The sequence below is a fragment of the Taudactylus pleione genome, unplaced genomic scaffold (genome assembly GCF_031769625.1).
Source record: "Taudactylus pleione unplaced genomic scaffold, aTauple2 ptg000372l, whole genome shotgun sequence".
Taxonomy (NCBI): Eukaryota; Metazoa; Chordata; class Amphibia; order Anura; family Myobatrachidae; genus Taudactylus; species Taudactylus pleione.
Genome location: NW_028284773.1, coordinates 11,191,889 through 11,205,479, shown reverse-complemented (window position 1 = coordinate 11,205,479; position 13,591 = coordinate 11,191,889). Strand labels below are relative to the sequence as shown.

At 44.3% G+C, this 13,591-nt stretch overlaps 1 protein-coding gene across 1 annotated transcript in view; it reads left to right on the top strand.

The window, feature by feature from the left end:
• The window catches only part of LOC148508283 (putative cation-transporting ATPase 13A4), a 165,418-nt gene that overhangs the window by 130,599 nt on the left and 21,228 nt on the right, over positions 1 to 13,591 (top strand). The window contains exons 18-20 of the mRNA XM_088444740.1: positions 7,409 to 7,505; positions 9,866 to 9,938; positions 10,083 to 10,257. Coding sequence (XP_088300866.1) covers positions 7,409 to 7,505; positions 9,866 to 9,938; positions 10,083 to 10,257 — 345 coding nt within the window. The remainder of the gene's footprint in view (positions 1 to 7,408; positions 7,506 to 9,865; positions 9,939 to 10,082; positions 10,258 to 13,591) is intronic.

Here is a 13,591-nt window from a genome sequence, read left to right as displayed (position 1 = left end):
TTTGGAGCACTTTGAGGGTTACACCACCCTTTAACAGACAGACGCACGCTTGTCGCTGCTGCTTTGAGGATGCAAGTGCGGCTACAGCCCACACAATTCACAAAGACAGAAAAAAAAAGAACAATATTTTAATTGTTTGTGTAGCACACTTTGAGGGTGTCACCACCCTTTAACAGACAGACGCACGCTTGTCGCTGCTGCTTTAAGGATGCAGGTGCGGCTACAGCCCACACATTTCACAAAGACAGAAAAAAAAAGAACAATATTTTAATTGTTTGTGTAGCACACTTTGAGGGTGTCACCACCCTTTAACAGACAGACGCACGCTTGTCGCTGCTGCTTTGAGGATGCAAGTGCGGCTACATCGCACACAAGTCACAAACACATTAAAAAATTTTTTTTTTTTTTTGGAGCACTTTGAGAGTTACAACACCCTTTAACAGACAGACACACGCTTGTCGCTGCTGCTTTGAGGATGCAAGTGCGGCTACAGCCCACACAATTCACAAAGACAGAAAAAAAAAGAACAATATTTTAATTGTTTGTGTAGCACACTTTGAGGGTGTCACCACCCTTTAACAGACAGATGCACGCTTGTCGCTGCTGCTTTAAGGATGCAGGTGCGGCTACAGCCCACACAATTCACAAACACAGAAAAAAGAAGAATATTTTTATTGTTTGTGTAGCACACTTTGAGGGTGTCACCACCCTTTAACAGACAGACGCACGCTTGTCGCTGCTGCTTTGAGGATGCAAGTGCGGCTAAATCGCACACAAGTCACAAACACTTTAAAAAAATAGTTTTTTATTTTTTGGAGCACTTTGAGAGTTACACCACCCTTTAACAGACAGACGCACGCTTGTCGCTGCTGCTTTAAGGATGCAGGTGCGGCTACAGCCCACACATTTCACAAAGACCGAAAAAAAAGAACAATATTTTAATTGTTTGTGTAGCACACTTTGAGGGTGTCACCACCCTTTAACAGACAGACGCACGCTTGTCGCTGCTGCTTTAAGGATGCAGGTGCGACTACAGCCCACACAATTCACAAAGACAGAAAAAAGAAGAAGAATATTTTTATTGTTTGTGTAGCACACTTTGAGGGTGTCACCACCCTTTAACAGTCAGACGCACGCTTGTCGCTGCTGCTTTGAGGATGCAAGTGCGGCTACATCGCACACAAGTCACAAACACCTTAAAAAAAATGTTTTATTTTTTGGAGCACTTTGAGGGTTACACCACCCTTTAACAGACAGACGCACGCTTGTCGCTGCTGCTTTAAGGATGCAGGTGCGGCTACAGCCCACACATTTCACAAAGACAGAAAAAAAAAGAACAATATTTTAATTGTTTGTGTAGCACACTTTGAGGGTGTCACCACCCTTTAACAGACAGACGCACGCTTGTCGCTGCTGCTTTGAGGATGCAAGTGCGGCTACATCGCACACAAGTCACAAACACATTAAAAAATTTTTTTTTTTTTTTGGAGCAGTTTGAGAGTTACAACACCCTTTAACAGACAGACGCACGCTTGTCGCTGCTGCTTTGAGGATGCAAGTGCGGCTACAGCCCACACAATTCACAAAGACAGAAAAAAAAAGAACAATATTTTAATTGTTTGTGTAGCACACTTTGAGGGTGTCACCACCCTTTAACAGACAGATGCACGCTTGTCGCTGCTGCTTTAAGGATGCAGGTGCGGCTACAGCCCACACATTTCACAAATACAGAAAAAAAAAGAACAATATTTTAATTGTTTGTGTAGCACACTTTGAGGGTGTCACCACCCTTTAACAGACAGACGCACGCTTGTCGCTGCTGCTTTGAGGATGCAGGTGGAATCTAGACGGGATTTGGAACCGAGGACACACTACCTCCATCAATTGTCTAAATCCCACTGCACTAATGGCGGATACCGGACGCACGTCTAACACCAACATAGCAGTCAAGGCCTCAGTTATACGTTTTGCTTCAGGATGACTGCTGTCGTACTTCATCCTCATCACTAGGGACTGTTGGAGGGTCAATTGTTTAGTAAAAGTAGTGATGTTCCTACTTCCTCTCTGGGATGATGAACAACTCCCAGCAGCAGCAACAGCACTAGGAGGAAGTGGTTCTTGATCTTTCCCTATTTTATTTTTATCGGAGAAAGTTTGGTCCTCCATTTATGTTATATTGATATATACGTGCGGCTAAAGCGCACACAAACACAGAAAATATTTTTTTATTTTTGCTGGAGAGTAGTGCACTTTGTGGGTTACACCACCCTTTAAGAAATGAGCCAGCCGTCTCTTTACTTATGGGACACAGGCGCACGCTTGGCGCTGCTCCTTTGTTGATGCACGTGCAGCCACAGTGCACACAAGTCACAAACACAGAAAATATATATTTTTTTGTTTTGGAGTGTACTTTGGGGGTTACAGAACCCTTTAACGGTCAAGCCAGCTGGCCCTTTACTTATGACACAGGCGCACGCTTGGCACTACTTTGTTGATGCACATGCGGCTACTGCGCACACAATTCACAAACACAGAAAATAATTTTTTTTTTGGTTTGGACTGGAGTGTACTTTCGGGGGTTACAGCACCCTTTAACGGTCAAGCCAGCCGGCCCTTTACTTATGACACAGGCGCACGCTTGGCACTACTTTGTTGATGCACGTGCGGCTACTGCGCACACAATTCACAAACACAGAAAATAATTTTTTTTTGGTTTGGACTGGAGTGTACTTTCGGGGGTTACAGCACCCTTAACGGTCAAGCCAGCCGGCCCTTTACTTATGACACAGGCGCACGCTTGGCACTACTTTGTTGATGCACGTGCGGCTACTGCGCACACAATTCACAAACACAGAAAATAATTTTTTTTTTGGTTTGGACTGGAGTGTACTTTCGGGGGTTACAGCACCCTTAACGGTCAAGCCAGCCGGCCCTTTACTTATGACACAGGTGCACGCTTGGCACTACTTTGTTGATGCACGTGCGGCTACTGCGCACACAATTCACAAACACAGAAAATAAATTTTTTTTTGGTTTGGACTGGAGTGTACTTTGGGGGTTACAGCACCCTTTAACGGTCAAGCCAGCCGGCCCTTTTACTTATGACACAGGCGCACGCTTGGCACTACTTTGTTGATGCACGTGCGGCTACTGCGCACACAATTCACAAACACAGAAAATAATTTTTTTTTTGGTTTGGACTGGAGTGTACTTTCGGGGGTTACAGCACCCTTAACGGTCAAGCCAGCCGGCCCTTTACTTATGACACAGGTGCACGCTTGGCACTACTTTGTTGATGCACGTGCGGCTACTGCGCACACAATTCACAAACACAGAAAATAATTTTTTTTTTGGTTTGGACTGGAGTGTACTTTCGGGGGTTACAGCACCCTTAACGGTCAAGCCAGCCGGCCCTTTACTTATGACACAGGCGCACGCTTGGCACTACTTTGTTGATGCACGTGCGGCTACTGCGCACACAATTCACAAACACAGAAAATAATTTTTTTTTTGGTTTGGACTGGAGTGTACTTTCGGGGGTTACAGCACCCTTAACGGTCAAGCCAGCCGGCCCTTTACTTATGACACAGGCGCACGCTTGGCACTACTTTGTTGATGCACGTGCGGCTACTGCGCACACAATTCACAAACACAGAAAATAATTTTTTTTTTGGTTTGGACTGGAGTGTACTTTCGGGGGTTACAGCACCCTTAACGGTCAAGCCAGCCGGCCCTTTACTTATGACACAGGCGCACGCTTGGCACTACTTTGTTGATGCACGTGCGGCTACTGCGCACACAATTCACAAACACAGAAAATAATTTTTTTTTTGTTTGGACTGGAGTGTAATTTCGGGGGTTACAGCACCCTTTAACGGTCAAGCCAGCCGGCCCTTTACTTATGACACAGGCGCACGCTTGGCACTACTTTGTTGATGCACATGCGGCTACTGCGCACACAATTCACAAACACAGAAAATATATTATTTTTTTAGCACTTGGGGGGAGCACCCCTGATGGACAGAGCACCCCCTGGACAACACTACAGCACTCCTTTAGGACTGGGACACTGCACAGGACTTTGGAGTGGACACAGCCCCTATGGAAAACTGACTGCACAACACAGTCCAGCCAGCCCCTATGGACTTTGAAGTAGTGGACACAGCCCCTATTAACAACAGCAGCACAGCACAACACAGCCAGCCCCTATGGACTTTGAAGTAGTGGACAACAGCAGCACTACACTACACTACACTACACTACACAGCCCTAACTCCCACCCTCCCTCTTCACTGTCCACAGCCGAGTGAGAAAATGGCGCCGACGCGGGTACCTTATATAGGATCCAAAACCCGTGAGACTCGGAAGGCGGGATGATGACGTTTTGCCTCGATTTCAGATCCGAGTCAGGCGGGAAAAGTCGAGCCTGACTCGGATCAGACTCGGATCGGGGGGGCTCGGGGGGGTTCGGATTTCAGAAATCCGAACCCGCTCACCCCTAGTATTAACAGACAGACATAGAGGTAAGAGGGCCCTGCTCGCAAGCTTACAATCTATATGGAAATAGGCATTGATACACAAGGATAGGTGCTACATATTGCATATTGGTCCATCCAGATTGCAGGTTATCTTGGTGAGCTGTATGATCCAGTCACACAGGAATGTTGTCCTAGGGTTAGCAGGATGTGAAAGTGAAGAAAAGAGAAAATATGTGAGATTATGTGTGGGCTATAAGAAGGGATGTAATTAGATAGGGAAGTTATGAAGATTATGTGGGTGGTTCTGGAATCTGATAAGCTTGTCTGAAGAGGTGAGATTTCAGGGAGTGGTTGAAGGTTTGGAGACTAGTGGAAAGTCTTTTTGTGCATGGAAGGGCATCCCACAGAGAGGGTGCAGCCAAAAAAGGTCCTGTGCATGGGAGCAAGTAATATGTGTAGATGAGAGATGCAGATCTTGTGCAGAGTGGAGAGGTTGGGTTGGAAGATATTTTGAGATAAGTGAAAAGATGTGTCTTGGTGTGGTTCGGTTAATAGCTTAAAAGTATTTTAGACTGAATACGGTAGAAAACCAGTAACCAATGGAGAGACTGACAGAGCGAATCAGCAAACGATGAACATTTGGCGGGGAAGATCATCCTCACAGCTGCATTCAAAATGGATTTTAGTGGCAAGAGTCTGCTTTTGGGAAGACCAGTAAGAAGTATATTGCAATAGCCAATGAGAGAAATAATGAGTGCATGGATTAGAGTTTTTGCAGTGTCTTGTGTAAGACATGGTTGCATTTTGGAAATATTTTTTAGATGTATGTAACAGGATTTGAAAACAGATTGAATTTGGGGAACAAAGGACAAGTCAGAGTCAAGGATGATACCTTGGCAGCAGGCTTGTGGGGTGAGGTTGATTGTCAAGTTATCAATAGTAATAGAGATACAGTATCAGGTTAGTAACTACTATTGGCTGGTGAAAATATAATTAATTTTGTTTTGGATATATTAAGTTTGAGGTGGTGAGATGACATCCAAGATAAAATGACAAAAAGACATTCAGTTACACAAACCAATACAGATGGTGGGGAATTTGGGGAGGTTAGGTAGATTTGAGTATTATCTGCTTACAGATGATACTGAAATCCAAAAGAGCTGATTAGTTTGCCAAGAGAGGTGGTATAGATTGAGAAAAGCAGAGGACCTAAGATTGAGCCTTGCAGTTCTTCAACTGATAGAGGAAGCGAAGAGCAGGCAGAATCAGAAAAACAGTGAACAGTGAAAAAGCAATTAGATAGGTAGGATGAGAACCAGGAAAGAGATTGTAGTGTTCATATCAGAAGAGAGTATTGAAAGCAGTAGAGAGATCTACAAGAATAAGTAGTGAGTAATGGCCTTCAGACTTGGTAGTGACCAGATCATTCATTAACCTAATCAGTGCTGTTACTGTGGAGTATTGGGAATGAAAGCCTGAGTGAAGTGGGTCCAATAAGTTGTGTGAGTTAAGAAAGTGTGTGAGGCAAGTGTAAGCAAATCTCTCAGGTAGCTTGGAGGGCATGGGAGCTGGGATGGTAATTTAAGAGAGTTAGGGTCAGATATTTGTTTTTTTCAGAATGGGAGTAATCACTGCATGCTTGAACAGTGATGGAAAGATACCAGTAGAGAGAGAGAGAGAGAGATTACAGATTTTAGTTAAGGTTGGGATGAGCACAGGAGACAGAGCTTTACTGATTTGTGAAGGTATAGGATCAAGAGGAGAGGTAGTGCAATAGGAGGATGATAAGAGTGTAGATACTTCATCTTCATTGTGGGGTCAAATGAAGAGAATGTGCCAGAGGCTTCAAGTAAGGAATTGAGCAGGTCACAGGCTGAGGAAGAGAATACCATACATTTCAGGTGTTATCACTCTTGTCCTTGAAATAGGAAGCAAGATCTTGTGCACTGATAGTAGCAGGTGGGTTGGGTGAGGGAGAGGTAAGAAGTGATGTCTGGGTATGCATTCAGACACCCCTGCACCGAAATGGATGAAACAAACATGAGGTGGTTTAATTGGATCCTAGCCAGGTTTTAGGGGGGTTAGGGTCCCAGTTGGACCGCCCGTTGGTGCACGCTGGGCAAAACTTTGACCCTGAGAGCCTGTTCTGAGCCTTCCACTGGATGGATTTGCACAAAAACTTCACAGAGTGGTAACATTGGATCCCAGAACATATACAAGGAGATTGAGGTCCCAGTCGGACCTCCCGTTGCTGTACGCTGGACAGAACTTTGACCATGGGATGCTGGCAGAACTTTGTCTCGGGAGCATGTTCTGCACCTTCCACTGGATAGATTTGGATAAAAACTTCACAGAGGGGTGCCAAATGGTCTGGGATGCCTGGCAATTGGTCTGGGATGCCTAACTTAAAAGCTTGAAGATTAAGTCCCAGTCACACGTCCCGTTGGTGTACGCTGGGCAGAACTTTGACCTGGGGAGTCTGTTCTGGGTCTTCCACTGGATGTATTTGGATGAAAACTTCACAGAGATGTGGCAATTGGTCTGGGATGCCTAAATTAATAACTTGAAGATTTAAACTCGGACAGTGCTGGTACTGTATATACATATAGGTATATATAGAGCCACATAAGCATGCATTGTAGTTGAAGAACATGTTTTCTCTCATATCTGCATTTACAAATCTATGATCTTGCATTCTGAACAATGCACAGCTGTTGTGCTGTTAGAGTACAAGGTACAGTGTACCCCAAATCCTTCCTTTCTGACCAGCACCATTTGGGAAAATGTTTAATTTTAAATAGATTGCCGCATATCCACATAAAAGTAATCAAATAATTATATTTTGAAATAAGCTTTTATAGTTAATAATATGAAACTTAATACAATGTATATACTACTATTATTAACCAAATTGTTGTTTCCTTGGGCAGGGAAGGCCGGAATACTCTTGTCACATCATTCTCCATCTTTAAATTCTTGACAATGTTCACCCTGATTGGATTAACTTGCAATTTCTTTCTTTTTTGGGTATGTTATCACTCTACCCTCCATATAAGTACTGCCAGATGATGTTACTGTCTGTTAGGTACAACAAAACAATATTGTTATTTCTTACAATCTCAATAAGGCCAGGTACACATTAGGCACTTGTAGAAATGAGATGATATATTGGACAATATATCGTTTGCAAGTGGATTGGAATAATATATCGTCCATATGATTCATTGTGTACCCTCAATCTTGTGTTTACATGCGTCGTCAGCGAGGTCGTCCCATCTGGTGTGCTGCACGTCAGATGGGCTAACCATACTGACGATGGTATGTAAAAGAATGCGGGATGGCCGGATAAATCGCGTGGTTGTACACCTTATAGTGCAGAGTGTACAGCCACCCGATTAATCCTTTCGGGCAGCGGTTCAGTTGGGATACACGTTCTGATGTGTACCCAAAGATTAAAAGTTTATCATTTCTAGAATAATTTTGCATACTTACATTATGTTTAGAATTTGTTTGGCTGTGCTTCTCTTATTTTACTGCCCCATAGATTGTCTGTATTAGCACCTATATTACACAGCGCCCTATTTCTTAAACAATTATTAATCAAGTTACCACCAGGAATTAAAATGGACACATTATAAAAGTATTTGTAAAAGGAAAATACATTAAGGTGAAGGTGCATGAGGGTTTCAGAAGAGCAAAGTTGGTGTATTGGTTAGCATTACTGTGTCACAGCACTGAGGTTGTGGGTTACGATTCCCACTACTTCCCTTACTGTGTGGAGTTTGTATATTCTCCCTGTACGTGCATGGTTTCCTCTGGGAACTCTGGTTTCCTCCCACAATCCAAAAATATACTGGTATGTTAATTGACCCAAACCAAAAAATGAACCCTAGTATTTATGTGTGTGAGCATGTGGTATGGGGGATCGGTATGAATGACCCAATGCCAGAAGACAGGCAGTGGTGAAGATCCCGACAAGGTAAGTACCTAACTATCCCTATCCTTTCCCCCCTTACCCTAGCCCACCATTAGGGGTGCCTAACCCTAACCTCACCCCCCTAGTGCCTAACCCTAACCCTCCGTAAGTGCCTAAACCTAACCCCCCCCTCCTCGCAGCCTAACCCTCCCAGGGGGGTGCCTAACCCTAGCCTCCTCCCGGGGGTGCCTAACCCTAACCCTCCCATCCCCTAGCCTAACCCTGACCCTCCCGAGGGGGTGCCTAACCCTATCCCCCCCATCCCCTAGCCTAACCCTGACCCTCCCGAGGGGGTGCCTAACCCTATCCCCCCCATCCCCTAGCCTAACCCTGACCCTCCCGAGGGGGTTCCTAACCCTATGTCACCCCCGGGAGCCCTGAACCTAACCCTCCCCCCCTGCGACTGTCCGCATCCGCAACCTGGCTTAACTTCGTTCGGTATGCCGGGCATCGGGCTCCCGGCATAGAGATAATGATAGGCGTCGGGAATCCCCTGTCGGTACTGCACAGTCGGGAAGCTGGCGGTCAGCATTGCGACCGTCGGCTTCCTGACTGCATCCCGTGGTAGGGAATATAGACTGTAAGCTCCACTGGGGCAGGGACTGGTGATATTGACTGGCCAAATTTGGTTTGTAAAGCGCTGCAGAATATGTGTGCGCTATATAAATAACTGTTAATAAATAAATCTAAGAACTAATGTGAATTTAGAGGTTGAAATATTGAAATATACTCTTGGCAAAGGAACTGCTGCTGTACACTTTCTCAGCCTGATAAAGTCGCACTTCTTGCTTTTACTTCCATGAGGCACAGCAACCTAAGTCTATTATATGATCCAAACCACTGGCTATGGCTTTGCATTTAGCCTGCTTCATGTGAAAAACTTTTCCCCTTCCAATACCTTGTAATCAGCAAATCCCTCAACCTCCAACCAATTACAGAAAGCTGACTGCCCTCATATACTAAAGCGGCGCTTTTCTCTCTTGGCCTCACTCAACTTACACTTGAAAGCCTGGCAAAGACCTTGGTTGGGGTGAATGTTCTTATTTCCCATGGGCACTATCCCTCTATTAATCTTTGTAAAAGTTGGCTGCACCCCATTATAGTAGGTTTGCACTACATAAGGTAACTCCTTTAACTATTAAACGCTGCATTGCACTTTATGTGTGGCACTGCTTATCATTGTTTGCATATTTATGCCAGCTACACAGGGCAAACCTTGCTAGCCCTCCTTTGCCTGATATGTTTGGGTATTGCATGTAATCTGAATGTAATAACATAACCTAACTAATCATAGAGAGAATATTATGCATGTAATTTATTATAATGCATACAACTTAGCCTGCCTTGCTTGATATTTAAGATGTATTCGTGTATACAGTACATGATCTCACTTGTAATTTCCTTCTCTTAGAAACAAACTCTTCTTGGAAACTATCAGTACCTCGTGCAAGATTTGGCTATAAATGTTACAGTCACCTTAACTTGTAAGTTTCATTTTTTCTTTTGTTTTAGTGTCTTGTTCTTAATCTCCAGATATAGAGAACTATAGATTGTGTCTAAACTGCAGAGAACAGACTGATACCACATGAGTGAGCTGTAGTAATGTCCCTGCTCTGTTCTTTCCCTAGTGAGTCTGAATGGCCCAGCGCCGAAGCTTGCTCGCCACCGACCATCAGGACATCTTCTCTCTCCTCCTTTGTTACTCTCAATTTTAGTGCATTTTATCTTCACCATGGTCGTACAGATTATTGCTTTCATTCTGCTTCAGCAGCAGCCATGGTTCAGTGAAACCGATGTCTTCAGGTAAATGAGCTATGTCCACTGTAGAACTGACTTATTTTCCATCTAATGAGCATTGTGGGAGCTTGCCTACCTACTGTAGTTTCAGGCCTGCAGGTTAAGCTTATTTGCCTGGCATACTGCACCACTACATAGCTGACAAAAGGCTTTTATGAAGCTGCAAACATGGAGACTTGCAGTGCCGATGCAGTTATGGGAGGTCTTGCACTTATTTTACTTCAATTGGTTTAGCTCATCGGTATTACTGTTACGGTGGTACTAAACAAATGGCTCCTTTTAATAGGACACAGGAATGCCATGTATAGTACCCATAAGCAAAAAACAAAATTGTCCTAAACGTAATATAAGATTTTCTATATATATTTTACAAGATTCAGAGGGTAGATAGTGCACATTTTGGATTGTGATCTCAGGCTGTGGGTTGCCACAGAGCCTACTTCAAAAATAAGTTCATATTCACACTACCTTGGAGGTGTTTGCAACTGGGCATCCCCACTTTCAATGGTTTTTAAAAGCTACCAATGAAACACAAAATATGAGTACAGTCTTAATAACATGTTTATCCAATGACTTAAGGCAGGGATGGGGAACCTCCTGCCCGGGGGCCTTATGAGGCCCTCGGTATCATATGGTTCGGCCCGCAGAGCTTTTTTCTATTAGCTTCAATTGGCTAGCAGGGTGCCTAGAATGGCACCCTGCAGCCAGAATCTATGCAGCAGTGCCGCCTTGAGTGTCCTTAGGAGGATTCAGACGGCCACACTGCTGCCCTTACAGCTCCCCGGAGCCTCCTCAGGATTCTCCGCGCTTTGCTGTAGTCACCGGTGATTGTGGCCCTGCCCTCCTGTGACATCGCAAGATGGGGGCGTATCCTGCACCGGCCCACAAGTAATGTTATGTTATGCATGAATGATACTTGACCAAACGGAACGTTGGGAAAAAAATGGTCACATTAATTAGAGAGGTGGTCTAACAAGTGCAATCACTTACATAATTACACATATCATTTGCATACAGTAGGATCCCTTTCCACCAGGGACGCCAAGAGAAATGGGGGAGCAGGTACTAATTACCCAGGCCTGAGCTTGTTGAAGAGGAACGGCGGAGACCTGGGTCCGCCACCCGCCCTCTTCCTACCTATCGGCTGTAGCAACCTTTCTCCCCAGCACAGCTGCTGTGTGCTGGGCTTCTGTGGATACACGCTGAGCAGCATCACAGTCTCCTCTGCTTGCAGTGGGGTTCACTGATTTCACTGATCACCCCCTTCTACCCTGGATCTGCCTCTGGCTGAGGTGCACACAGCGTCCCTCTATACGGTGCCACTATTACTATTTTTATAGATTTTTTGTAGGGGATGCAGCCACATCTTTCCAATTAGAACACGTCCCCTACAGTACCCAGGCCTGGCCCAGATCTCTATGGCCCTAGTTTCCACAGTGGGGCAGGTGGGAGGGGGGTCTTACACCCATGTATGATTCACTAGGCCATTGGTTCTCAAACGTTTTTCTGCCATGACGCAGTGAAACGTGACAAACACATACATGACACAAAATTTTAAAGATATAAAAATAAATGTAAATGAACTTCTTTGCATCCAAAGCACACACACCCAGTGGTTCTTTGCATACCAAACACTCCCCTTCCTCCCCATTCTCTTTAACCATTGTAGTTTACTTACCTTGGGACTCCTTACCTCTTGAATTCCTCTGTTTCCCATCCTACTGAGTCTGCGGCTGCCTGCTCTTGGCTCTACTCCACAACAGACTTCTGCACTGCTGCAACTGCGTGTCTGCTCCTGGTTCCTCTCTGATGCCACCGTGCACCTTCTCTTTCTTAACAAAATAATGCATTGAAAATTTATTTTAAAGTGATTTTTTAATGCTTTATAAAAATTCACAAATAAAATGCTGTATACTGATGTACTGGATTATTTGAGATTTCAAATTAGAAGCTATTTTCTAGCTTTATTTTCTGCAAATGCAGCATTCAAATTGGAAAAATGTAATTTTCATGCCATGTCACAGTTAATATTGAGCATGACCAATCAATTTAATCATTCCTGCCCCATAGATGAGTGATGGTAGTTCTTTACGTTTTTCAGCACACTGAACATTGTCCCAGCACCTCAAGTGCCCCCCCACCCACCCTTCTCCCACACACCTACACTAATTCTACCCCAGCAGTCACACGCACACACACTTACTTCAGAAAACAGTGAGTTTTTCCGGCTGCAGCTCCTCCTGTGAGTCTGATAGCTGTTGTTCAGTCCATGTAGCCCCGCCCCATGCTCAGACGTCACTCTCCCTGCCTCTCCTCACCTGAAGTTATTAATATTATTACATTTTATTTATAGGGCACCACAAGTGGTCTGCAGCGCCGTACATACAGTACAGGGTACACAGAACATTACATTACAATACAGTAACCAAATTATAAACAGAGCACAAGTAACAATTAGCAACACAATTCTCTATACACAATACAGCTGGGAAGGTGAAGGCTGTCATAGAAGTGCTTGAGAAGAGGACTGTGAGACAGTAGGTAGGAGGACCCTGCTCCTAGGAGCTTACAATCTAAGTTCTAACAGAACTGCGGGAGCCAGAAGAAGACTGCAGTGAATGAGCCGGGCGGACTGCTTTTAAAAACATTGCAGCGGGTGTCCGTCAAATGGACATTTACAAATGTATTAATGAAAACAAAACCCATAGAATCTATACAAGAGTGAGCATTGTAATATGTTTTTTTTTATAAAATGACCTTGCCTAACACCCCAATTCTGCAATTCCTTGAGTAAACATTGAACACAAAACAGTCGAGTCCAGTTTCCTAATTATATACAAAGTAGTTACTTTGTTACTAAGTGGCAAGTTACTTACCCCAGCAAATCTCAAGGACAAGTGACGTTCTCACGTGTCTGTGTGGATAGATGCATCATGCACAGAGAGCGCAACAAGTGACTGCGCTGCTGTACGTTATGCCAATTTAACCAATTAACATGTTTAGGCGCTAGGTTTGTACTTTTATTACTTGGAAATTGGCAAATTAGCAAAAACACAAAAACAATAAGTCGGAAAATTTTGAGGCCCATGCCAGTCGGAGGTCCGGGGAAATTTTCCCCCTAGCCCTTTCCCCCTCTGCTAGGGCCTGCTTATTGGCTGGAGCACATCATGCTGGACCCGGACCTTTTTTTGTCATCTAAGAATCATTCTGCACGACACACTAAGGACCACAGACAGACAAGTAGGTGCAAATGAAAAGTGCTGCAAGCCTGCATATTTTGTAGCTAGCAAATGATCTTTGTTATTTTTTATTGTCATAAAAGTTACCTTCACTAAATATT